At 40.1% G+C, this 23,585-nt stretch overlaps 2 protein-coding genes across 2 annotated transcripts in view; both read left to right on the top strand.

The window, feature by feature from the left end:
• sntb2 (syntrophin, beta 2) overlaps positions 1 to 15,364 on the top strand; it is a 30,384-nt gene extending 15,020 nt beyond the window's left edge. Inside the window, exons 2-7 of the mRNA XM_079346081.1 lie at positions 2,412 to 2,628; positions 3,132 to 3,342; positions 7,003 to 7,145; positions 8,250 to 8,446; positions 11,148 to 11,338; positions 12,425 to 15,364. Of these exons, the coding sequence (XP_079202207.1) occupies positions 2,412 to 2,628; positions 3,132 to 3,342; positions 7,003 to 7,145; positions 8,250 to 8,446; positions 11,148 to 11,338; positions 12,425 to 12,517 (1,052 nt within the window). The 3' untranslated portion in view covers positions 12,518 to 15,364. The remainder of the gene's footprint in view (positions 1 to 2,411; positions 2,629 to 3,131; positions 3,343 to 7,002; positions 7,146 to 8,249; positions 8,447 to 11,147; positions 11,339 to 12,424) is intronic.
• A 1,005-nt stretch (positions 15,365 to 16,369) lies between these two features.
• vps4a (vacuolar protein sorting 4 homolog A) lies at positions 16,370 to 23,582 on the top strand. Its single transcript, XM_079345642.1, has 11 exons — positions 16,370 to 16,600; positions 17,410 to 17,521; positions 17,623 to 17,767; positions 17,867 to 17,928; positions 18,055 to 18,174; positions 18,758 to 18,914; positions 20,106 to 20,254; positions 20,409 to 20,490; positions 20,702 to 20,921; positions 21,059 to 21,199; positions 21,658 to 23,582. The coding sequence occupies exons 1-11, from the start codon at positions 16,580 to 16,582 to the stop codon at positions 21,757 to 21,759; spliced, it is 1,311 nt and encodes a 436-aa protein (XP_079201768.1). The 5' UTR covers positions 16,370 to 16,579; the 3' UTR covers positions 21,760 to 23,582.
• Positions 23,583 to 23,585: the final 3 nt, after the last annotated feature.

Here is a 23,585-nt window from a genome sequence, read left to right as displayed (position 1 = left end):
GCACAACCAACATGATGCAGCATTTAGTAGACACCACAGTGAGAAGCTCAGATCACCTCCGCTTGTTGAGGGAAAAAAAATATTAAAAGGCCAAACCCCACTGACAAATGAGTTAGCAGACCGTAAATCTTCTTCAGTCTTCATTTGTCTACATTTTGTAAAATATCGTGAGAGAATCATACCGTGAGTTTAGTGAGTCCTTAGGCATCCTAACTCAAAGCCACAGGAGAGAAAGAGAGTGAACACTTACAAGCTAGCATGAAAACTGTTTTAATCAAGGTGTTACATTTCAATCATTTTGTATCCACATTTTGAAAAAACCCCCAAAAAAACCCTTCTATGAAATTGTAAATCTGCTAGCAGTAGACTGAAAGGCTGATAACTGCAGTCCAGTATTTGAAGATGTAAACATGTAGGACCGCAGAGAGCCCACTGGCTCTGCAGATGGAAAATATCTCAGCTGAAGATCTCTGCATCAGATCTGATCAGGCTGGAAGAAGCGGTATAGAGAAATCCTCTCCCACATGAACCCGACACCAACGCTCTCACACTCGCTTACTTACTCTCTCAAAACTGCTTACGTTTGCAGAAATCCTCCTCGACCTTGTTTGGTGTGGTTTAGAGGGCCGGTGAAACGAGGCTCTTGACTTGTTTCCCCAGCGTTACTACCAGCCCCTCCCTCCTCTCTGAGTCACACATGGAGTAATGTACACACCGTAATGCACGGGCCTTTGCACTGTGCTGCTGCTTTCATTTGGTCATAAACGTGCATCTTTCACAAGCACGCTGCTCTATACACACACACACACACACACACACACACACACACACACACATCCCCTTACAATCTAATATCTCAGTCCACGTCCAACAATGACCTCATCACTAAAGAGTCTGGTCTCAGGTTTCATATAGAGCCCAACGACCCAATGGGCTAACACAAACGCACAGCCACACACACGCCAAGAAGCTAGTCTTCACACTCACTCTCACTGTGCACTGAATTAGACGAAGGCAGCGTGCGTTCGAGAATAAACTGGTGGGACAAAATGGACATTTCGAGTACAAGAGAGGATGAAAAGGTGCACGAGGGAGTGAGGGAACATGGCCAACGTGCTGGGTGATGTTCAAGGTTGCTGCATTTGGAAAGCCAGTCCATCCCATCGTAGCAAAAAGCCTTTCTTTTCCAAACAGCCGTCCCGCAGAGCTCACAGCTGTACGGCAGAGTTTGACTCTCGATAATGTCACACAGGGGACCACTATGTCCTTTTAAGACATGCTGAAAGAAAGCAGGGACTGTTTACATTCCAAGTGTTTGGCCCTGAATATGATCAGTGTTTTTCCATTAGAATTCCTCACCGTATGAATAATTAAGTATGATAAACGCAGCACACCATCTATTTTCCGTCCAACATAAAGTTACAGGCCGTTAGTCGAGAGCTTCCTCCAGATAAATTCAAACAGTCGTCCCCTAACGGGGCCCTTGAGTGTTTTGAAAAGCAGATTAAATGATGACTTCTTACTGAAACCATCCTGGAGTGTTTCCTTATGGCTTGGTTCATGACTGGCCGCACAATATATCCTGAGTGACTGGTTGTTATTGAGTCGAGACCCACACATGGTCCAACTATCAACACACTATTATTTGCTTGAACTCTGCAGATATTCAGCAGCTGTCTCCTGTCGGTACACAGTTTGCTTTATCCTAACAAAGTATAGGAAGCAGACGTGTTTTTTTTCCATCTTCTTTTATGTTAACAACAAGCACCAGTGGCTCTCACTTATTTGTGTTGTGAGTTTGTAAGATTTTAGTTGAGCGAGTTTAGAGGATTGTTGGAATAAAAGGACTTGTTTGTCAGATTGCTCTAGTAAGGTTACAGGATTCACCATGTGGATGTTTGATTTCTATTTAAAAATAAATAAACAAAGATAATGTCTAAAAATATATTGATAAGTGTAGTTATCATGGCTTAGTATGATGAGAAATCTTTGAAATGTGTATCATAGTGTCAAACCAAAAAGAAAGAAATGCTTCACAGTGGGATTGTCTTTTAGGCTCAACGTCTTGGTTTAAGGCCCACAAGAGATGTGAGCGTTAAAGAGACTGAGGACCAGCTTCTTTAAAGACATGGTGAAGCCAAGGCAAGTTTATTTATAAGGCACCTTTCCTATATAGAGCACGTCAAAGTGCTTAACAGAGTTAAAGCACTATGGAAAAGACCAAACCAGAGCTATGCTTACACTGTCACTATCAGATATTGAAAGCATTATCCAGATACATTAGCCTGAGCCTTACATCCATTATGTATGCACAGAAACGAGGGGCCACTCAGAGAGTCGTGTCTTCATTTGGTCCTTGTACTCATCGTACATCTGTTCCTGTTTGTTTCCTCTCTCTTTGTTCTCTACAGTGAAGTACATCCGTGAGGTTTCTCCACTCTTTAAGAAGCCGTCTCTTGTAGCTGACCTACCGTGGGATGGTGCCCGCCCACAGTCACCCAGCTACAGCGGCAGCGAGGACTCCGGGTCACCTAAACACAGCAGCTCCTCCTCCAAAGACAGAAAGGTCATGAGCCTGAAGATGTGCTTCATCAGCAGGAACCTCACCATGCCGGATCTGGAGAACAGGTAGGACACGTGACTGCTCAATGTCTGTGTACGACAGAGAGAGAGAGAGAAAAAACTTAGCAGGAGGGACTTCAGGTGAGATGAGCCAATAGAATGAATAGAATGCCTTTTTATTGTCATTATACAAATTGTACAAGGAGATTACTTGGCTTCACCTCAAAGTGCACACAGCTAAAAACAAAAACAACAACAACAAGAAGAGTATATATAGAAGTATAGTATATATATATTAAAAAAAGTGACCCTAGTTAAGGGAAGGTGGGATATGTGTGGTAGGACTCATTCACAGTTTACAGCATACTGAAATTGAATGGATAGACAGACATCAGATTTCTTATTGCACAGTACGAAATGTCATGTCACACTGGGGTTATTTTCCAATATTTACGACCTATGTTTTTGTCATGTTGATGAGACGTTTTTCTTCCTGTCTTTATAAAATACTGTCTGCTGCTTGTGTTTGAGTCTAAATCAGTTCATAAACTTCATTTTTCTTGTGTAAGACTGTTGGAGCTCCATTCCCCAGACGGCCAGCACACGGTGGTGCTGCGCTGTAAGGACGCCCCCTCTGCCAACTCCTGGTTCACTGCCATCCACACTAACATCGCCGCCCTGCTGCCACAGACGCTGGCTCACATCAACGCCTACCTTGGAGCCTCTTCTTCAGCCTCCACACACCCCCATCTGAAACACATCGGCTGGTTGGCTGAACAGGTATCTTGAGCGTTGATTGATTTAACAGCTGCGTGCTATCTTGTGCAGGTGATAATCCTTTTGAGTTGCTCAGGGCTTACTGCTAATCTTTGGATATTACATTCTACGCACCTTCGCGGTGCAGGATAAAGACAACAATAACACAAACTGAGAGTCTCCAATTACGCAAACAGATTCAAGTTAATACAGCAAATATGAACAGAAATAGACAGTTAACTTTAATAGACTTTATCTGTTTACATATAAACTTTGGAAATGGGTATTATAGTAGTTTTAGAGCTAGCAGGAGTTAGACACATTTTTTTAAGCAGCCACCCAACAGGGCCATGAGCTGATGTTAAAACAATACAGAGAGAAGAGGCAATGCTTGTCAACTTTTTCAGCTCTTGTATACAGGAGAAGGTATAATAGTTTGCTGTATTTATGTAAACATCCAATGTACCAGGTCATAGTCCCTTTTTAATTTAAAGCCTGCAGTAACCCCTGATGAGGAGCAGATGGACGGAGTTTGTCAATAGTTTGCTAATCAACCTGACCTAATCAGCTATGTGGATAATTGTTTACATGTTGAACAGGATTGAAAAACGAAACCCCGCAGAAATCATGTCAAAGATGTTTAATAAGTGATTTAAATGACTGCTTGGATCTGATGTAACAAAATCCTCACATACTGTAGTGGGAGCTTCTGCTCTGAACAGAGATTGTTGATGGTGCAGAAAAGAATATTGATTTTTCACTTTTTCCTTGAAGGTTAGTTTTGACCTGCTCTGAGAAACGTGCAAAACTTTCCAGAAGCAGGTGTCTTCGGCTTTTTGTTTCTCACAGACCGGCATGTCGAGTTTAAGGAATAGGTTTTTTTGTGGGGGATAAAATAAGAGAAGAAGAAGGACTACTTGTTTTGCTCAGGCCTATATTAGAAAAGCCAACCAGTCTTTGTAACAAAGACTTCTTATTAAATATCCCTTTATCATCATGATAATAGTTAAAACTTAATATATATTAGCAATAAAAGCTATTTTAACGATTAAAGGAAAATAACAACAGTGGCACAATGACTACTTCTGCTGTGTCCTGACACATAAAAAAAACTGTCCTTTTGAAACTTTTTTATCAGGGAAGTGCAGAGCCTACCCTCACTTCATATTCATCTGCCTAACAATGATTTTAGGCTGGAGTGAAAACATCTAAGCAGCTGTATTATTATTATTTGATATTGATGTGTTGGACAAGCACAATGTTCGCTTTTTGTACTAGTGAAATAGCTGAAGATGGCTGATCATGATGTCCTCTAAGCCTCCCTTTGGTTTAGTCTCATGTTGATATGTAACACTGGGTATCATCCAGGTAACAGTCAAAGGTGCATGTTGTCTGATTTGTAAAAAATTGTAACTTGTAAAAAACTGAGATCAATCTGAGAAACAGGATTTAAATGTACTTGATGTGGTTCCTGTAGTGATGATTCAGTTTGACCCTCTCAGTAATAGGATGTGATGGTCAGTCCAGTTGTGTCAAATGCAGCACTGAGATCAGTCAGGACGAGTGCAGAGAACTCCCTCTGTCAGAGGCTTGTAGTATATGCAGCAGTGCCATCTCTTGAACTATTGTTATGAAGAGTCCATTACTGCGTAACACCAGTCTGTGAATAGAGTGTGATCACAGCCTGATGACACAGACAGAGTAAATAAATCCAGGTTTCAGAGAGAGGTTGATGGTTTCGATCAAGAAATCATTGAAGTTGGTTTAGAAAGGTCAATTTGAAATATTTATGCTACAATTTATGCTCCCCCATCTGCACTGTACTACTCATGTCTTTGACAATATCTTGACAGATATGTGAGATGTGTGCTGGAACGCCATGTCCCTTCATGTTTCAATGTAAAAGAATCAAAATGCCATTAAGAGTGTCGACTGTCAGCAGGAATGATGCAGAGACTAATATTAGCATTAGATTCCTTGATTATACTGACGCATGATGATTGATCTACATGTTGCTAAAATTAAAAACATGTGCTATCAGACAGACAGTGAGAACTTTAGCAATAGGAAATTAAAGTTCATTCATAATGGTTCAAAAAAAGATCCTGTTAGAAAAAAGTAAATGTTCACACTCAAAATTCCATACCATATGTCGGATTAAAGTTTAACTGAAGCTGAAGTTTAACACGCTGAGTCGGTTTGTTTACACCTTAAGAGAAATGAATAAAGTGTGACGGTTTGATAAGGCTGTAATTATAAGAACCCATCTTATAAGGCTTTTCCTCAAATCTGTGCCCTGCACTCAAAGAGACCCTGCTTGTATTACTTTCACAGATTTCCTCCGCTCCTCCTTGAGCCCTTTTTTCCTCACACTCGGACTGCTCCTCTGCACACATAAAACCCTTCTGCTCCAAGATTTCACTTCTGCTTTGGATTTTTTTTCCCTTTTTTTTTTCTTTCGTGAAATCCCCCAACCAATCAAACGACAGGTGCACTGTTGACCATTAAAAGGAGGCCTGCCTTACTTTAACGTATACCATGTGCAGCGGCGCTTGAATGATAACACTTCTTTTTCTTCCCTTCACAGCTCTACTCTTCTTCTTTTCTTTTGATTAAAAAATGACAGAATAAGGAACAAAGACTTTTTTTAAATTGTTTAAGTTTATGTTTATCTATATAAAAAGTGAATCCTAAACCGACCAGGGGTTACAAATTGTCGCGTCTTATTTTAAAATAAAGCATTTTTCACATTAAAATCCGATTTTTAAAGGAATGTTATGATTAACCTAGTCCAACTTATTTACATTTTAAGATTCATTTTATACCAAGGCCATGTCACTAACTGCCCCATGTGAGAGTGTGTTCAGTGTTCATATTCTGTTGCAACACAGCTCTCTTAAGACATGTTGTATTAGTAGGTTTCTCAGCTCAGTTGGCGTCAGTACCTGTTTCATCCCACCTACGTCACTGCACATACTCAGACCTCAAACACACACACACACACACACACACACACACACACACACACTCACATTCTTCTTTTAAAGCAGCTGCACACAGGAAGAGTGTGTTTTCTGAAATCACTTGAGCCTGGGCCAGGAACAGGACACTTACTGTAAATGTTATCACCTCCCTTTGATCGTTCATTCAGAGTCCTGTTGAACGCATGCATGCCTGGCTCTGTTTATCTGGACTGGGTTACCACAGGAAACACCAATGCTAGTTTCCGTTGCATTGCACTGCTTCCTGTAGAGCCCACCTACTAATAACTAAAGTTCAGCTAGCAGGCACACACTGTTTTAATGTCATCATGTGTTTGGTGTACTCCAACAGTACTCCAGTGACTCAGACAAATACACGTCGGTCTACTTTTACTTTCGTGTTGAAAATTCAGGTCAGACTACGAGGGTGAGAAAGCTGCTGTACATTAAGACACATCATTCACTGTGAAAGTACATCACTATACATGTGCACCATGACAGTTCTTCACTGTAGCTCATATCTTGGGATGGCTTGTGAGTCTCTGCTGCCTTTAAATGGTTTATTTTTAGGAAACCTGTGTAAGTGTAGAAAATTAAAGAACAAAATGTGCTGCAACAAATTTCATTCAGAAGTTTGGAGTCGTTTCGATTTTAGGAGTTTAAGCTCAAAATGTCGACCTCTACCTTTTCCTTCCTTCTTCAGGTTCAGTTAGAAGGTGGCCGGCAGCAGTACAAACCAGTGGTCATGGCCCTGACAGAGAAGGACATCCTGCTGTTTGAATCAGTGCCGTGGAGCAGAGAGTCCTGGTCCTTGCCTCTGCTAACACACCCGCTGCTCGCCACAAGGTAAAGAGAACACACAGCAGGGTGAGCCAGCTTGACCCTCACACTGTCAGAGAATTCAAATGTTGAAGTTCACTGGTCTGGTCTGAACTCCTTTTCAAACTTCACTGTTGCTTGGAAAATGTCAGTGTCATGATTTATAATGTGAGTTTATCCACGTTCTCGCTTCATGTCACAGATGTTCGTATGCTGCATTGAGTGAGACACGTTTTCATTCGGCTGTCGATCAGTTTTCCCTCACAGTGCAGCCAATAAGTGTTCAACAAACAGGAACGTGCGGGGAGTACCTGGAAGTTTAAACATCAATGTAGAAGTGAAAAAAAGTGTGAGCTTATTGTTCGATCTGTGCGGCAGAGAGATTTTCACAGAGCTAAAGTGAGTCATGTTTTCATTTTTGGGAAACTTCAGCTGGAAAGCCCCACGCATGGAAATAACAACAACTACACATATGTCACTATGGAAGCCCTGACAGGCAAGTGACTAAAAGAAAAAACAAAACAGCTTCCAGTCCTATTTAGAACATGTGGCTGTTAACCTGCTCGAAAGTGGAAATGAAATGAGCATTTGTTTGTTAAATAGCTGCCAAACAGGTTTTCACATAAGAAAGAAAAGAAACATCGAACTAATGTAAAAAAAAAGAAGAAGAAGAAAGAAAAGCATTTTTTTCCCATTTGGCAAAACTTCTTTTTTTACGGAAAGAATCTTAAAAGTTATACTGGCAACACTATTTTTTATTAACATGCTTTTAAATCATAAACCCAGAAGATTACCAATATCAGATCTCACATCAAAGTTAACCCAAAAACGGGTCTTCAATATTTTTCTTTATATGTATTACTTGAATCATTTTGTATGACTTGCCTTTCAGGTCTGCATTAGTGATAAATAAAGAGCCCCCAATGTTCTTCATAGGTGATAATTTTTTTATCTTGTGTGCAGATTTGATAACTTGTTCATGTAACTAATCACTTGTTAGGAGTTTTGTGTGATGAACAAGAAACTAACATTCACTTTTGACCCCAACATATCATAGATTCTGATGATAACAGAAGTGATATCTCACAGCCACCTTCCTCGGTGTGTATTTGTCTCTCTCTCTTCTTCCAGACTGGTTCATTCTGGTAACGCCCGAGGATCCCCCGCCCAGGGTGCAGACCTGGTGTTCGCCACTCGAACGGGCACAGGGCGAGGCATCGAGTCCCACATCTTCCGAGTGGAAACCCACTGGGATCTGTCTTCGTGGACACGGGCGCTGGTGCAGGGGGGGCACGCTGCTGCTGAGATAATCAAAGAAGTATCCATCGGTGAGTGATGGACAGACATAGATCAGTCTTAGTGATGTTAACAGAGTAAAGCTGCTCCTGTCTCATCTTTCAGGCCTGTTGGTCACAAAGCATATGATGGGTTTATAAAACAATGCTGCATCGTAGCTTCAAGATTTAAACACCTATTAGACATTTAGTCAAACAATGACGATTCTACCAGGACAACACCAGAGCGTGATAATACATCTGGTAGTTATTTTGTGATTACACATTAGTCTGTTTTGGATCATTTTTTCATAGTTACCCTCAGCTCTAGTGACATTTGAAGAATCTTATTGTTGAAACTTTTTTCTTGTTTCAACCAGCAGAAAGCAAACAAGAAACGTTACCCTTTCACCTTTACCCTTTACCCAGTACCAAAGAGCACATAGACCATCTAACAAGTGACCACAGTGAAGAATCAGGCTGTGAGGTAGCTGATTCTTCCTTTTGTGTTGATGGAGACGAAACGGAGACAAAAGTCAACAAAAACGTGACTCCAAATAAATGCCACTCTCAGTTTAATGAATGAGTAAATATGGAACTATAGATGGAAAAATCCACACTGATCATGCAATGGTCAATCAATCTATCAATCTGGGATTTTTGTTGCACTAAAAATGGTATCAAACGTGAGCCAAAAAAATTCACTTCACTTCATGCTCAGGAGGTGAGCTGGCACCTCTGCAGCAACCAGTCCCACTTTTCATAACTGGTCCGAACCCAGACTTAAACTGACTACCCTCCAGTTCTCTAGCCAACCCCCGACAGACTGAGCCTCCGAACCCCTCAGCATGAAAACAGCGTAGCTTAAGACCTAAAGTGCAGCCTGTTAGTAGAGCTCCAAATATTAAATATCTTGACTTGTTTGTCAGTAGAGTTAATCTGTTGTCCGTCTTTTTATGCTGCCTATTATTTACACAGGTTAGCAACAGTGTGAGAGATTCATTAAACTGCTTTTACCAGACGATGTAGGTTCATCTTTCAGCTTGGAATCATTATACTAACAAGTTAAAATGTGACACTTCCTAAGTAAACATAATTCAAATATATGAAGGCCTTTGAATACTTCTTCAAATGTTTTCACAAGGCTACGTATAGCAACTGGCAGACGAGCCGTGTGCAGCAGCTCGGTGGAGAAAAAGCAGAGGTTGGAGCCAGCAGAGGGGAATGTTTTCACTCTGTGCACAACAATAGTTGGCTGCCGGAACAGCACTGGAAAGACTCAGCCTTTTTTTTTTTCCCTCCCCTTCTTCCCTGCCCTGCTGGTACACAAACACACAGTTGTGCTGAAACATTCAGGCCAGTCGAGCAACAGTAAGACACATGGAAATGGTTTCAGATCACATTACCTCACAGTTGCAGCAAGCAGGATTTTTATAGAGAAAATACAGTTGTCTTTGGGCTGCAGCATGGAGGAACATCCCATTCAGATGAATGCTGAGCAATATGGTATATTAGTATTTTGTAGCTGAGCGATGATACCTGATATATGTGTAACTGGATATTTTTGTGAACAATGTGAACATGCACGAAATAGAAATGACAAAAACTGCTCAATAAAATCAATACAGAAGTTAAATTCCTGCATAACTACACACACATACAGCTGTTTATTTTATAATGCAGGTGCTCATTTGAGTTGTGCTCAGAGAGAGAGAGAGAGAGAGAGAGAGAGAGAGAGAGAGAGAGAGAGAGAGAGAGAGAGAGAGAGAGAGAGAGAGAGAGAGAGAGAGAGAGAGAGAGAGAGAGAGAGAGAGAGAGAGAGAGAGAGAGAGAGAGAGAGAGAGAGAGAGAGAGAGAGAGAGAGAGAGAGAGAGAGAGAGAGAGAGAGAGAGAGAGAGAGAGAGAGAGAGAGAGGAGGAGGGTGAAGAGGGACAGACAGTGAGAGGAGAAATAGGCAAACTGGCTGCTGAACAGATTTTCTAATTAACAATATTTTAACGCAACATAAACTATATCCATATTAATGTTATTATGTTACCCTATGTCTCATTTAAAAATGTGTTGCTATATCTAACAATAGGAAAATATCTCTCAATATGTTTTAGAGTAACCAGCACCACTGTTATAGAGGAGTCCAGTAGTTTTAAGCTAGGCTTGATATATATATATTTTTTAATCTTTTAGCGTCTAAGTGATTAATATGTACAAAAAGGTTTGAATGTGCTTTAGTTGAGACCATAATGGATTTATTTATAATCCTTTGGACAAATGTGCCAGATTAAATTCTGTCCATTAAAGGTGCTTGTTTTTGCACGGGCAGTTATTGGCATTGTTCTACGAGGTGCTTACAGCATGACAGAGAGGAGCACACAGAGATAACCTCCTATGATGCTTTTTTAAAACCAGATAACTCTGTTACATCACTCTCTTTAAATCCACTGAGCCACTTCATTTATAAAAACAGTGATTCTATCTGGAACTTTTTTTAATGCTAAAAGTGTTTTTTGTGTGTGGTTTTTTTTTTTTTTTTTTTTTTTTAAAGGGCCTTGGTTAAAAAAAATCCTTTTAATAAGGATAAGGAAGTTACTAAAATGTCTGTCAGACACTAAGAGGGAGGTATTTAGAGTGCTATCAAGCCTTCCTGCTGTTGCTTCACTGTTAAAGTTGGTGGTTTAAATACAGTTCACATATTACTCACCCTGCACTCACACCTGCTGTTTCTCACCTACTTTTGTCTCTCGTCCCCTCTTTCCAGGTTGCACGTTGAACAGACAGGATGTTCGTCTGACGCTGCACTATGAGAAGGGCTTCACTGTGACCAGGGAGCCTGTAGAACCAACAGGGGGCGCTGTGCTGTACAGATACCCCTACGAAAAGCTTAAAATGTCAGCCGACGATGGAATACGCAACCTTTACCTTGACTTTGGAGGTCCAGAGGGAGAAATGGTATGTTAAGATAATAAAGGAAAAAACAGAAAGAATCGAATTAGAAGAAGAAAGTTTTTTTTTAAAGATTATACGTTTTGTCTCAAAAATACCAAGACATTTTAAAGCGCAAAGTACACAATATTTAAAGGTCCCACATAATGCAAAATAAACCTCACCATGTTTTTCTAACACTAATATGTGTCCCTACTCTGTCTCAAACCCCTCCATAATTTTGAGATACACCCGTCCTGTCCATCTTTTGCCTGCTCCTCGTATCAGAAAATGTGTGTTCAAACAGGTTGTTTGGATATGTTCCCTTTGTGACATCACAAAGGACACTTACCATGCCCCAAGTGGATGACACTCACACAGCGAGGTGTTTGTTCTGCCCTCTGAGTCCGCCTTCTCACCATAAACAATCATAAACCATAAACAAAGACATTGTGCAAGATAGTATAAGCTCCTGAAGCCCTTCCAGAGAGGGAGCGTGGTCAGACACAGCTCCCATTTATTTAAAGCTACAGACACAGAAACGGCCTGTTCTGAGCAAGGCTGAAGTAGAGGGGTTCATAAGCTTGATCAAATACAGAATCAGAGTTGATTTAGAACAAGAAACTTCACAGACATGTTTTGGGGATCTCTGAGACTTATTTCAACTGGTTGAAAATGAGGATAACATGTGACCTTTAATATTTAGTCTTTGATATGTTATCTTGTTAAGTGGATTAGATGAAGTGTAACAGAAAGATGATGTGACATATGCAACATCAATAAAGTGTATGAAGCAACACTGGGGAAATTTTTGTTTTTATCAATAGTATGGAACAACTCAAAATAAATAATGTATTGATTTATTACTGAATGAAAACATATGAACAATCTAACTGTACAGATAATGTACAAAGTTATAAAACTGTGATAAGTCTTAAAGCACAACAAGTTTTAAAGAAATAAACAGAGGGATTATGCGTGCACGTTTAAAAGGTGAGCATATGTTTGTCTTAGAAATCTCAGAATATATTTTTAAAAAAAAAGTTTTACATTTTTACCACTGCTATGTTTATGTTCCATTTCCCTCCTCACTTCCTCCTTCTAATCCTCCAGGTGTTTGACCTCCACTCCGGTCCAAAGCCAGTGGTGTTCGTCCTCCACTCCTTCCTGTCTGCAAAGCTCACTCGTATGGGCTTACTGACGTGAAGTAGCCACCTGCAGCAGCATGGACTAAAGGACAGGCCCAAGGCACAGTGAAAATAATTTCCGTTCTTCCCTTCGCTGCAGTGTATGCCTCCGGTGGGGTTGCCGGGGGGAGATTAAACCCACAAGTCGTTGATTGTCTGAAATGTGTGCCTTCTCTTTCAACTCTGCATTGCAGGGTCAGGTGAAGGGACATGTTGCTTTGCTTGAAGTGTACGGAGACAGTTACACCATGCAAATAATAGCTGTTAACAATCACATCACTTTCCATCCGATAATGTTTAAACAAATCTGATATCATGAAAAACAACCTGAAATGCTGTGGTCTTTCTATCAGCAGCGAAGTGTTACTGACGTGTGTAAAAGAAAGGATTACTTCAATACACAAGCAAGTTCAGATTGGTGAAAATTTCCTGATGTTACTCGATGCCTATCATTCCATGACAGCCTTCCAATGTACTTTTTAATGTGTTGGTGTGTGTTGACACATGTGAGAGAAAGAAGCAGTTTTGAAGACAGAATGCAGTTCAGTGACCAGAGATTGTGTGTATGAAGAGAGATGTATGTGTGTGTGTGTGTGTGTCTTTATACTACACGCTTCTGTTGGCTCGATAGTGTGCCTAATTGACTCAACTTTTAGCACATTATCCTAAAATACTGTTGTGATCAGGATTGCCAACTGTGCCTTTTTCCACGTAGTCAAGGACACTCTTTGTAACGTTTCCTCTTTTTATTTTCACACAAGAAGGTCATTTCAACCTTTTGAATATACGTAAGCAATAGTATTATAGTGTAAACTGTATTACTCCGTTTTTTTACGTTTGTTTTTTATAAGTGTTTATCTCGTGAAAGCATGACTTCATGACACTGACCTCTGTATCAGATGATGATATATGACATGACTGTGTGTTACTTCCCTTTATTGACTCACACTACCACATCGCCGTCTCAATGTCGCTATCATCACATTCCACTCTGCACGAGATTACTCGTCTCCTCTTACTTTTCATACTTACAGCAGCTTCCTCTGGCTACAGGCGGATTAACAAGCTTCTTTCAAGTTAGGTCATCAAATGACAGGGGTGCCAGTGTATTTAAATAATCACAACTGTAACATTTAAATATGTTTAACCTTCTCTACCCATGAAATTACAGCCCACTTTAAACTCAATAAAGATGTTTTTTTCTTCTTAAATATTAGCCTTTAAAGACTGTTAAATTAACCCTTTATCGGGCAAGTGACATTTTTGGTAATTTCCGTACACCATACATATGGCCACCCTTCTGCACCTCAGTTAGGTCGAACTCAGTAAGGAGTAACTTTGTCAATGTTTATTTTTGTAAATGTAGTTGAAAAATGTTTTAACAGAAATATGTCCCCCAATAATACTCTGAGGTTAATTTTTTGAATTTCAATGAGTGTCCTATCAAGGGTTAAGTCACAGATCCTAAAGAAAAGCATAAAAAAGACATCGTGTTGAGTTATTTATCAAACTTTTTTCTTCGTTCAAGAATGAACTTGACCTCCCTTAGAAACAATTTTTATTAGGAACCAAATTTGACGTGATTTTTGATGCCACTAAATTCAGTTTCCGTACGTTAGATGTGTTTGTTGCACTGAAGCCGTGGTGGGATTAGATTAGCTGAACTAATTGTGTGATCATCCCCTCAACTCATTTGTTCAGTCAGTGCCTATGTTGAGACTTTACTCATTGATGAGATCAACGTGACAGTAGTGAAACTGTTTTCATAACCTTCAGCTGGTGCATGTTGCTAAAGTGACCCTCAGTAGTGTCTTTGTTTTCTTTTGGGCCTCAAACAAAGTCGCATTGTGTAACAGCGGAAAACCAGATAACCCTTCTGTCCTCCAATAAGAGACAAAGTCGCCTGTCTCAATGACCCATATTACGGACTCGGATGTCCTTGTGACGTTTGAGTTAAAAATGTTGGGCTTAAAAAAAAAGTATAACCATTTACAGTATTTCCTATATCTATAGGTCTAAAAGCAACAGTTGAGTTAAGTTGTGTTAAAGAAGAAGAAGGGGTATTCTTTGCTTATCTTAAAACGTGTGTTTGTGGGAGGTTTGAGTTACACTTGACTTCCCTGAATCAGAATTAACTTTATTGTCATTGTTCTTACAAAAGCACAACAAAATTATAAAATAGCAGCTCTCGTAGGAAAAGTGCAAAAACAGCAGAAAAGAAGAGGTAGTGCAAATGTAATTAGTATGAACAAAGTCAAATCAAAAGCTGTAAAAACTACAAAGACATAAAAACATAAACATCTAGTTACAAGACAGGAGGGATATTTAAAAACAGCAGTCTGCTTCCTGCAACTTTTGGAGCAATACTTAAGTGTTGAAACCCATCATACTATTTTTTTTTTTTGTTTATTACCAAACTTTTCATTTTATGTCAATCATGTTTCTCAAACCTGCTGCACAGATGTGATTTCTTTAAAGTTGGTCAGCCTTCTACAAGCTGCAGGCTGTCTCTTTGAGCTTGATGCACTAACCTTTCGAGCCCCTTCACACCTGTAAATGTACACTTCCTATGCATCTCTTTTTAATTCTTATTTCTCTTAATGTTCTGAAATCTCAACTATCCTGTCTATGCAAAGCAATGCTTCAAAGAAGGGGTTTGAAACCAAAGGTTAAATATCTGTGGCAGCTTGCGTCCAACACAATCGTTGAATTAAATTTAAAAAAAAAACAGTGCTTCTGCTGCAGAAAATTTGTCATATGCAAAGTATTTTAGACTACCTTCCAAGATACAGTTTGCAATGTATGATAGCAATGTAATAATCTCAAATGTAAATACCTATAAATAAAACGGTAACACATAACAACAGTTGATGTTTGGTTTGTTCTCAATATTAAAAGTCTTGATAACGATTGTATTTACTATGTTTCTTTTTTTATCACCTGAAAGTGGTGTAGTGCTCTTTTAAATCCTACCTTTTCTGTTACTATATATTCATACTAACTGTTTTATTACTGCAACAATGCAATGATCTGCCCAAGAAGCCCTCCAGGTAATAGCATTGCAAACATGTTTTTATTATTAAAGCACTTTTCACAACAGACACAAGAAGAAAGAGACAAATGGATTGAAAAAGACATAATAGAAAAACAATGACAGTGACAAAGTAAAGGTTTTAAAGGCATAGCTTGAGAAGCTAAATGTCATAAGAGACTGATCTCTTTGGGTCTGGAGGCTCTTGGAATGGGAAGAGGGTTGGGAATGGTTTTTGGTGAAACACTAACAAAGTATCTCAGACTGTCTCATGTCTCAAAGGGGCATAAAAGCTCAGATATACAGTATATACACCAGCCTATGTCCTTAAAAATTATTAAAACAGGAAAAATCAATCGTACATTAAACAGATTAAAGGAAATTGTAAAATCTTTAGTTGTATAAGGACTCACTTGATCGTGTCTATTTTTTAGTCTTATCTGTGTGCTCTACTTTGTCATCATTTTATCTACCTTGGCTTGTTGTATTATTATTGTCAGGCTTTGTAAAGCATGTCGTAACAGTTTAAAATCGGTGATATGAAATTAGTTATGAGCACAGTTATTACTTATCTGTCCACCAGGAGGCGGCAGGAGGCTTGATGTATGTACAGTATAAAAAAATAAAACAAAAAATCAAAACAAAATTGCTTCAGTTTGGATTAAGTGAAGTTACTATACATATAGCGTTTTTTTATAATGATGGTAAATGTATGTGTATATTTGTAGCTATTAGCATAGACATAATATACGTATATTATGTCATAATAATAGACATAATATACGTATATTATGTCTATAGCTATTAGGGCAAATAATGTCTTTATTTTGAAAGTGTGAACCGGAAGTGTCGTCATGTGAGCTAGCTGGTCGTTAGCCGCAGTGTTGTTGCTTAGGTTTTGTTAGGTCGAAGCAGAGCTGTCATATTAAAGTAGTTTGTCATGTCAGGATCAATCTGCCCCCTCACGACACAGCGCCACTAACGAGTTCTTTGCAGATCCAGTTTCCGGGGAGGGTCCGTGTAATCTGAGAGCCAAAAGACGGATATGAAATGACAACGTCAACATTACAGGTAACGTTAGCTAACCTTAGCCTTCAAGCTAACAGCTGATGAAGCTAACCCACCATACGAACTAACATTATTATTGAACACATAAACCTGAAAACTAAGTTAAAGTTAGATTAGTGGCGAGCTGCACAACCAAAAAAATATGTTTAATGTTTTAATAGATTTGCAGTGGGGCATAAATGAGTTAACGTAAAGCCTCTGAGCCCCGTTAGCTGGGCTGTGACCACTCTTAATAATAACACACATAATGATAATAAAAACTCTGATTTAAGACGTCTTCAACATAAAGGACAAATATGAACGTTTTCATCTAGTTTAGAGTAAGATCACATTTGTGAGCTTAAAGGATTATGTAGTACAATTTAAAGCTGTATTATTTACAGTATGTGGACATTATAATAAAGTTTATTATTATTATAATTAATCAGGGGATCTACTGCAAAATATAACGTTACTGATGGCAGGTACTATTTAAAGTCCCAGCAAACATGACAGATGTATATATATATATATATATATATATATATATATATATATATATATATATTCTTGAAAGTACCTTTTCATAAATATTTTTAAAGGGTATGAAGGATTTTGGTTTCATTGGATCATTTTTTTGTAAATTTCTCTATTTGCAAGATGAATAAAGGATTATCTTATAACATTAAGATTAATGTCATGGACCTAGTGGTTTAGTGTTTAACTTGTACAGCATTTATCAAAGAAAATAATGTTGGTAGAAGTGACCTGCCACTCATTCTGATTACTTTTGAGTCACATCTCTTGATTCTGTTTGTTTGCATCTGTTACAGAAAGCGATTGATCTTGTGACCAAAGCAACAGAGGAAGACAAGGCTAAAAACTATGAGGAGGCCTTGCGACTGTACCAGCATGCTGTTGAGTATTTCCTACATGCCATCAAATGTAAGTACTACTGCCTGACAGACAGTGGGACTATCTTTACATCATTCTGTCGCTGAGTAAGATTATTGACGTTGTCATTTTGACTTTTATCTCTCCTTCAGATGAGGCCCATAGCGACAAAGCGAAGGAGAGTATACGAGCAAAGTGTATGCAATATCTCGACCGAGCAGAGAAACTGAAGGACTATCTGAAAAACAAAGACAAGCAGGGCAAGAAGCCTGTCAAGGAGGCACAGAGCAATGACAAGTATGCAGCTTATACGCTGACCTCTCAGCACACACGTGCAAGCCTGTGAGCTGTCCTTTATTTTTTGCCAACCCCTCTGTGTGTTCGTTTCTCCTTTAGGAGCGATAGTGACAGCGAGGGTGAAAATCCAGAGAAGAAGAAACTGCAAGAGCAACTTATGGGTGAGTTAACTTGGATGATTGCTGGAATGGACTAGAAATTGTGAGCATTATGAGGTGTCTTTCTTGAAGGTGTACAATCCCCTTTAATATCTCTCCTTCTCCATCGTGCTTTGCCTGTGTGTTCAGGCGCTATTGTAATGGAGAAGCCCAACGTCAGGTGGAACGACGTGGCTGGACTGGAGGGGGCGAAAGAAGCTCTGAAGGAAGCAGTCATCCTCCCCATCAAATTTCCTCACCTCTTCACTGGTACTGTGGGATCTCTCTTTTCCACTTCTTCATCATTTTGATGATATCATAAATCAGAGGTTTAAATGTTTGTATGTTTTCCATCATGGGGGGTTAGTTCCATTGTCATTATGCCTTTGTGCTTACTTACTACATTAAATACATGATGGTATAACATAAGCTGTACATACAGTATAAGGAGTTGGAGAAGTGCGAGAGGTCATACATGTAAACAAAGTGGGGGAATTTCACAAGCACTCACCATCAGCACCACTTGAAGTGAAAGTGTTAATTGTTTTGTTTTCAACTCTTATTCATGTCGCTTTAAAACTGCCTTAAAAAAGTGTGATCTTTGGCTTCAGTATCATGTGACTCCTTGTTATATTGAAACAGCTGTCAAGAAAAAATTTCCTTTTTATCATGAAGCTAGCTCTAAAATAGATTTTCTTCCCCCTCTCTCTCTCTCTCTCTCTCTCTCTTCCCACTGTCACACCTTCACTTTGCACTGAGTACATTCACATTGTTCAAATATTTCTCGGCTTGACATCCAGATCCGCTCCTCGGACATCCTGTGACTAAAACGACCTCTGCTCGTTGTTCTCAGGTAAGCGGACTCCATGGAGAGGCATCCTGCTGTTCGGTCCTCCAGGGACGGGGAAGTCATACCTAGCTAAGGCCGTGGCTACTGAGGCCAACAACTCCACCTTCTTCTCTGTGTCCTCTTCAGACCTCATGTCCAAGTGGCTCGGGGAGAGCGAGAAGTACGTCTCTGGTCTGAAGTGTAAACTACACAGGGAGACTTTCATCTAGTGTGGAAATATTCCATAATGTGTTTGACATCTTTATTTTGTATGTTTCAATTCTTTTTGAATCTCTCTCACCTCCTCCCTTTAGATAATTATCAACAATCTGTTGAAACTTTTAAAATCGGATGTAACACATGTAAATAGTCTAATTTATTAACAAGTCATTTTATACTTGATATACTTGAGTCATGCCAAATCAAAACAGCTAACTGTAATGCATGTTAGGCAAGAGGTTACATCACTGTTAAAGGGGACATATTATACCCTGTTTTCACTTTTTCAAACAGTCCCCTGTGCTCTTAATGAAACGTCTGTGCTGGGCTTTGGTCCAAATATAACATGAATCAAGCACCAGAGGGGGTTTGTGACCCTGTAGAAACCAGCTCTCTCTGAACGCTCCGTTTTGCTGTGTGTGTGTCTCTTTAAATGCAATGAGCGCATCCTGAGTTTTCCAAGGAGCCATCACTCCTCTGTAGAGAAAATAAAAATGGCGGACCTGCTTCAAAGTTTGGCTCTAGGCTGGAGGTGGAGTCCATGGGTGCAGATACCAGGGGAGGGGAGGGGATTTATTTTACCAGAATCCAACTTGTGATGTCACAAACTGAGAAGATTTGAAACCGAGCAATTTTTCTCTGTATGGTAAGACTTATGCAGACCACAAACAAAGGACCTGGTGGGTTTATTTCAAATTTTGTAGGTCAGTAAACACTCAGGTTACCCAAATAAATGTTCAAAAACACTGTAAAAGTGGATTTTTCACATGTCCCCTTTAAAGAAACTGTTTAAAAACAGTGTTATGATGGGCTTTCTGCTGACTATGACTATGAACTCTTGGGTCCAATTCACAGAAAGAATGCTCAGCTTTTGAGATGGCTACAGCTGCACACATGTGACAAGACGAAACTGAGGAATTAGTTATGTACCTCTAACTGGGCTGCACGTACATGATGTCTTGTTGCTAAGCTGCATGTATATAAATAAGCTAACATGCACATGTTTAAGGGCACCTTTGTGTGAAAATGAGCCTTTTAGAGCAAATGGCCGAGCTAACAGCCACATGCAGTAAGAGAGCAGGTCGTGATGAGACATCACATTCATGGTTTTACTCGTCGGCATTTTGACATTCTCTGTCTCGGTGTCTTCCAGGCTGGTGAAGAATTTATTTGACCTGGCTCGCCAGCATAAACCTTCAATCATCTTCATCGATGAGGTGGACTCGCTGTGCGGCTCCAGGAATGAGAACGAGAGCGAGGCCGCGCGCCGCATCAAGACAGAGTTCCTGGTGCAGATGCAAGGTGAGTCCAATGAGAGCGTCCAGACTGACGCAGAGTGATGAATGCGTACCGGAGGAAAAAAAGGGAAAGGGTCAGAGTGAATATTTGACTAGAAGCCTGATCATACCACAATAAGTCTCCATGAAGAGTTCACTGAGGCTGTATGCTTCTGCAGGTGTGGGAAACAACAACGATGGGATCTTGGTGTTAGGAGCCACAAACATCCCCTGGGTGCTTGACGCTGCAATCCGCAGAAGGTCAGTGTTCACACTTCTATCCATGGTTCACTCTGTTTGCTTGTTTAAAGGGGTTTCAGTAGAAAGTATTCACTATCTCTGCCTCTCAGTTCATGCATGCGAACATCTCATCCAGGTTTCAGAAACATAGATCTGCTATCTGGAGTATTTTTTGATAGAAACTTTTTTTTTTAAAGAGCTTGCGATGTGCTTGTCCTCTGTCATGCGTCAGATTTGAGAAGCGCATCTACATCCCTCTGCCCGAGGAGCAGGCTCGGTGTCAGATGTTTCGCCTTCACCTCGGCAACACACCACACAGCCTGAGCGATGTCGACCTTCGACAGCTCGCCCACAAAACAGAGGGATACTCCGGCGCCGACATCAGCATCATTGTGCGGGACGCTCTCATGCAGCCTGTCAGAAAGGTTCAGTCTGCCACGCACTTCAAGAAGGTGACAATTAACAACCATGATTTTAAAAAAAAAACACACACACACATCTCAAAAGCAATGATGTGGTTTTTAATTTTTACAGCTGTCACTCTGCCTTTTTATTTTATTTTTTATTTTTCTTGTTCTTTTTCCTAAAGGTTCGTGGGCCGTCTCGAAGCAACAACCAGTTAATGGTGGACGACCTCCTGACTCCTTGTTCGCCTGGAGACCCTGCAGCCCTCGAGATGACCTGGATTGATGTGCCTAGTGATAAGCTACTGGAACCCATAGTCTGCATGGTGAGACCCTTTCTTCCAATCTCATGCTTGACATGATCATTCCACTCTAACTGGACACACTGTCCATAAACATTTAAACGCACAGTATGTAAAATCAGCCACCAGGGGGCTCTCATTCAAAACAATAACAGAAGATGACAGCGGGGGCGACTCTCTCTGCTACAAACCTCAGTGTACCGTTTTTTTGTACCGTAATTGGTTTAAAATGGGCTTTTGGATTAGCCTGGCAGCTGTTGAAACCTCGGACAGCCAGCCGACGTAAATTTATGTGTGGTAAATACTGATGTGTGAAATATTCCTCTGGGTCATACTGCGCTGCTCGTGTTTGTACAATAAAATGAATCAACAGTAAGACAACCTGTAGGAATCAGACAGGAGGTAAACAGACGATGGATGACGATTACACTTCACAAGGAAAAATCAAAAAAGCGTCTCTTTTCTCCCTCCTTACTTTGCAGTCGGACATGCTGCGCTCTCTGTCCACCACCCGGCCCACAGTCAACACTGAAGATCTGCTGAAGGTCAAGAAGTTCACAGAGGACTTTGGGATGGAGGGCTGAGAGACGGAGCCCCTCCACCTGTCAAACACAGGATCAAACTCCACAAGCTGCCCCCCCCCCCCCAAAAAAAAAAAACCCTGTTCAACTGCTGTACCATCCTGTATGCTTTTTCTCAGCATTTGGTTGAGTTCCTCTCGTGGAGTTGAAAAGAAATGACCGGTGTGATTAAAGGGAGAGAGAGAAATCCTTTAACCTCTCCTTCTTATCATCCAGTCAGTGTTTGAATCCTTCGAGGAAGTTGACCAAACGCTTCATTGGTGTGATTTGGTGTTAGGACAACAGAGCCCATTTCCCTCAGCCGCCACAGCGTATTCACTACAAGAACTTTTCATCGAACCCGCATCACCGTGAGGAAACTGAAAAGTCTGCCCCTCTCTGAGCCGACCGAGCCGTCTGAATGAACTGAAGGACTGTACATTTTGTTGCCGTCGTGCACTTTGTTTTGGATGGCCATGAAGGACCGAGTGACATTTGAAGAAGAAAACTAAAGAACGTAGTTCTCCTGCCTGGCATGCAAGTGTGTGAATGCATTTTATTGTTTTTATTCAACGTATGTGTCTTTAAGTTAAGAGCCCTGTTATTTTGTCGTTTGAAGAAAAAGTTAATTAATCTCAGTGTTCCCATAAAGCTGTGTGTCTGAGCGATGCATTCATGTTAAACATGTTCTGAACAAGAGATGTGCTTGATTGAACGCCAAAATGACATTTTATTCAACCACATAACAACCGGCTACATTTATCGTCTGGAGCTTTTTTTGTCATAAAAAAAAAAGGACTTTGCCCACTTGTTGAGGCATTGAAATAATAATATGTTCCGTGTATGTTTACTGATCCATTGGTTGCTTGGAAACTGTGGTTCAAAAAGTTTAACAGCAGTTGGTCCATTTAGCTTTGGATTAGATGACGGAGCCTGAAAAGTTTACAAAATACTTGAAAATACTCTGAACTAGGCTGCTGTTTGATTGAATGTGGTTTCCTTTTAACAGCAGGAAACGTTTGTACCCTGATTTCAGGATGAAAAAACAGCATTCTTGTAATTGTTGGGCCAGATTCTGGTGACAATAATTGCAAGACGACACCGACAATGTAAAGATATTTGATCAGCTGATCAAGATATGAAATGACAGAAAGCTCCGGGACATATTTTCTACTATAGGTCGAGTGGTTACAAGATTTCATTGACTGCCGTTTTCAAATAACACAAATGTTTAACCTCTATTTAAATAAGCTACGCTATTTCCCAGAACAAACTTGACTAAGTTTTGGGTTTTGTCTCAAGTTTCCTGATGGTGAAGTCTTTGAATGTTTCTGTGAAACTCAATGAAGCACATCTCTTTTATTTGTGAACATTTGGATCGTTTTGTTCAGCGGTGTTTTCGCACATTATTTATACAACATGTTTGATGACATGTAACTTGACTGACGATTTTAGCATTTCAGTATGTTTACACTTCAAGTATTTTGTGTTGTTTTCTGATAGAGCTCCAGACAGATGCACACCTGAGGCGTGAATGCACACTACCATGATGCTTAATGACAGTCTGTTCAGGGCTGGCTGCCATTCTTTAACCGGGTCTCTCACACATACACAGTTTGAAATCAAAATGCTATTAGACGTTTGTTGTGTAGCGACGCTCTGAACTCTGTCGCCTCAGGACTGCAGCCTCGTGCGTTAGCTCAGAGTGCTAGTGCTGCTCAGTCTGCGTGTTTGTGGAGGTACACACTGGTTTTGTGAGAGGTCAGTTAAAACCTGCGGCTGGCCCTGTAACCATTACTACTAATTTATCCTGCATAAATAAAAACTGACATTTGAAATGAAGAAGAGAC

Source organism: Symphodus melops (assembly GCF_947650265.1).
Source record: "Symphodus melops genome assembly, chromosome: 6".
Taxonomy (NCBI): domain Eukaryota; kingdom Metazoa; phylum Chordata; class Actinopteri; order Labriformes; family Labridae; genus Symphodus; species Symphodus melops.
The sequence above is the reverse complement of the archived record's forward strand: the minus strand, read 5'-3'. Positions and strand labels throughout refer to the sequence as shown.